This window comes from Coptis chinensis, chromosome 8 (assembly GCF_015680905.1).
Source record: "Coptis chinensis isolate HL-2020 chromosome 8, ASM1568090v1, whole genome shotgun sequence".
Classification (NCBI taxonomy): domain Eukaryota; kingdom Viridiplantae; phylum Streptophyta; class Magnoliopsida; order Ranunculales; family Ranunculaceae; genus Coptis; species Coptis chinensis.
Window position 1 is genome coordinate 63,273,529 of NC_141463.1, and position 3,199 is coordinate 63,276,727.

The 3,199-nt window shown below is 34.9% G+C and overlaps 1 protein-coding gene across 1 annotated transcript; it reads right to left on the minus strand.

Moving 5' to 3' along the window:
* Nucleotides 1-1,097: 1,097 nt before the first annotated feature.
* Nucleotides 1,098-2,903, minus strand: LOC147482361 (uncharacterized). Its single transcript, XM_086580212.1, has 3 exons — nt 2,647-2,903; nt 2,414-2,543; nt 1,098-2,059 (listed from the first exon to the last, which is right to left on the minus strand). Exons 1-3 carry the CDS (start codon nt 2,780-2,782, stop codon nt 1,360-1,362), a joined length of 966 nt encoding a protein of 321 aa, XP_086436338.1. The 5' UTR covers nt 2,783-2,903; the 3' UTR covers nt 1,098-1,359.
* Nucleotides 2,904-3,199: the final 296 nt, after the last annotated feature.

The following is a 3,199-nucleotide window of genomic DNA, read 5'->3' on the forward strand; positions in this document are numbered from 1 at the left end:
TTTGGCAATATCCAGACAGAAGTTGTTCATAATTTTGCTTAATATTTAGTGTTAGTAGTACAGTACCCTCACCTTTTGACCTTTTACAACCTACTTAGAGAAGACATTCTTAGAAATACCTTTACAGAAAAAGAAAATACCGATTACAAAACTTTAAACGTCACACTTCCAATTTGATTTTCATTTATATTTATATATAATTAAAACCCATAGCTGGCAAGATTATTAATCTGACATAGCTAAAGATGCAAACAAAAGGGAGAAGAGGTCAATGATACCCACATTGTTTATTTTATATATATGGTTTCTGTTGTATGATAAAACAAATAGTGGGCACAACAAAATCCATGACCTTATGAATCTCAGTATTAGACGTATAGTATATTAGTATGGCATCAAACACTGTAATCATACATTTTTGGAGCTTTGGACTACTTCCCAACAAGGATTCTCTGTCAAATTATTCATTAAAGATAACTTCATAGTTCAGTAACCCTTTTTAAAACATATATGTTCTCTAGTGCGAAAGTTTTAATAATTGTCAACTGATTCATTTTGTTTTTCTACTCTGCTAGTCCCAAACTCCCAATTGAGGATCAAAATGCAATGAAGCCAATGAGAAAACATTGGTCTATTACGAATTATATTTTAATGCCATCATCACCATCGTCATCGTTGTCATTACCTGTGCCACATCCAATACACCGAAGTCAGAAAACGAGTCTTATTTAAAAACATTAATCGTCTTATTCCTGTCCTTGCTATTTATTTATTTTAGTTCTTGTAGTTATAGAGACCGAGTATGTTCTATGAGACTATGATGCGCCCAAAAAGTCTGATTGGCCATCAAATTTCATACGAGAAGTAAAGTATTAATTATAGGACAGTGGTACCTATATTCAAATGGTTCTGCAAATAAGGTAGTAATAAAATAAGATTGTGATTGTGACGAGCTATAATTGATAGTTAAACCTGTATTACCGGCAAATTTCACTTCTCACTTCTCACTAGCACTAGCGAGTCCCACATGGTGTGAGTTGCTTGTCCAAAATTTTAAATTAACATCATGAAGCAATAACACGTACTAAACTATCAACTATAGAACAGTGCATGTTTGATTGATGGCTTTTCTAGTTTCAATGACATATAGTGCCTTAAATAAGCCGTACAGTACAAATACATACAACATTTCCCAAAAAGAAATGCACATTCAGTGAAAAGTGAGGGAACTTTACCGATGTACTGTCACAAGTGTTTCAACAACACACACTCTTTTTAGTTTTTACACAAAATATCCAATTCTTCCCTCACATTGCCCTTCAAATCTCCTGATTTAACATACAGTCAGAATGATCAGAATCAGTAGTACATGGCCTTCTCTTGTGTCTTGCTTTCATCAAAGAAGAAATGGCTACTAGAATTAGTAGTAACAAGCTGTTTAATCTCCTCAACACCAAAATCTAATGAGGCTTCTCCCCATAATCCTTGTTGCCTTTCCGTCCATCCATTACTGCTACCACCAAGCATGAACTTTTGGCTTTCTTCTACTCCATTATTATAGAAATAACTATCCAAAGGCACTGCTTGTTCAGCACTAGCACCAGCACCAGCACTAGCACCAGCACCAGCGTAGTCATACTCCATCTCTTTGCCATAAGTGATTTGATTAGAACTCCCATCAGAAGAACTGCAACTTGGCTCATGACCACCAAACATGATCAAAAGATTGTCTTTTACTGGATGATAAGTGTGCATGGAACTCAATAAGCTTTCTTGGGGTTGAAATATAGTTGTTGAATTATTGTTGTGCAAAAGACCTGATGGCAATGATAAGGATTCAAGACCTGGAAAAGTTCTGTTTGGTGTGTAATAAGTAGTATTACTACAAGATCTATATGATGATGCAGATGGAGTTAGAAATGAAGATGGGAAATGGGACTGTTGTGGTTTTCTTTGAGATGGAGAAAATCCCATAAGTTTCTTTTTGAGCTTTGTGTTCCAGTAGTTTTTGATATCATTGTCAGTCCTACCTGGTAACTGTGCAGCTATTATAGACCACCTGCAATTGATCGATGGAATAAGTTCCGTTAACAGAAATACTTTGAACTCTTAAAACTTGTCAATTGGTATCAGTATAAAATCTAAGTTTGGCATGCATGCAAAAGAATCACCTAAATTTGGCATAAATGCTTGAGAATGCAATTTTGCCCAAAATATATATGCTCTCTAATAACTTTTTTGTTGTTTTTTTTCTCAATTCTTCTCCATATATGTCTTCTTTAGTTGAGTTTCATTAATCTTCAAAGAGGCAAAAGACATAAATTAAGTAAATATGCTAAACCATAATTACAATATCATTATCATTAATGGGTTTAAGCTAAAAAAATTTGGATTGAAGCATAGAATTTTGTACCTGCTTCCAATGCTAGCAAAGAGGCTGCAAATTATCCTATCTTCATCATCAGAAAATTCTCCATGCTTTATATTGGGTCTTAGATAGTTGAGCCATCTCAATCTACAACTCTTCCCACATCTCTTCAGACCTAACAGCAAGAAACCAACACAAATCTTTTAGAAAATAAGCAAACCACCCCAACAAACCATTTACCTAAAAAAGTTGAATTCTTGTGTTACAATTCAGCTTACCAGCTTTTTGTGGAAGAGCAATCCAATTCCCACCTGTCCCATACTTCTCTATGTAGTCCTTTAGCTTTGAATCTTCTTGAGGAGACCATGGACCTTTCTTCACATTTGCTTTATCACAACAAGGTGCTCTCCCCATCTCCTTTTTGCTCTAAGAAGTTATATGATCAGAAGAGCAACTGATGTTCCTATATGAAATGGAGTGTTGCTGTGATGTGTAGTTGTAATGTATGTGTTGCCTTGTGAAGACTTTGGTTTCTGAAAGTAAGGATATATTTATTGAGAAGGAAAAACAGAAGTCAAAGGTTGGCTTTGTCTAATTTCAAATCACTCTAACCTCCAATTTCTTGATTGGCTAATTAGAACTTTCCATGATAAGTAAATCTGTACTATACATTGGGGACCCTGCGTATAACCTACCTTGGTTCTTCCTTTTTCTTCCTTTCTTGTGTAATAAAAGAAATCTTCCTAGCTCATAAAGAATCCAAAGTCTTTATATAGGACGCCTAGCTATATGCCTACATGGTTACATATGTACACACATAATTTGTGCATA

Bases quoted from the DNA above. Each gene is read 5' to 3' on its own strand.
- LOC147482361 (XM_086580212.1), bottom strand. From the start codon at position 2,782: ATGGGGAGAGCACCTTGTTGTGATAAAGCAAATGTGAAGAAAGGTCCA. The intron at 2,544-2,646 runs GTAAGCTGAATT...TCTTGCTGTTAG, and splicing joins TGCTCTTCCACAAAAAGCTG to GTCTGAAGAGATGTGGGAAG. The intron at 2,060-2,413 runs GTACAAAATTCT...GATCAATTGCAG, and splicing joins TTTGCTAGCATTGGAAGCAG to GTGGTCTATAATAGCTGCAC.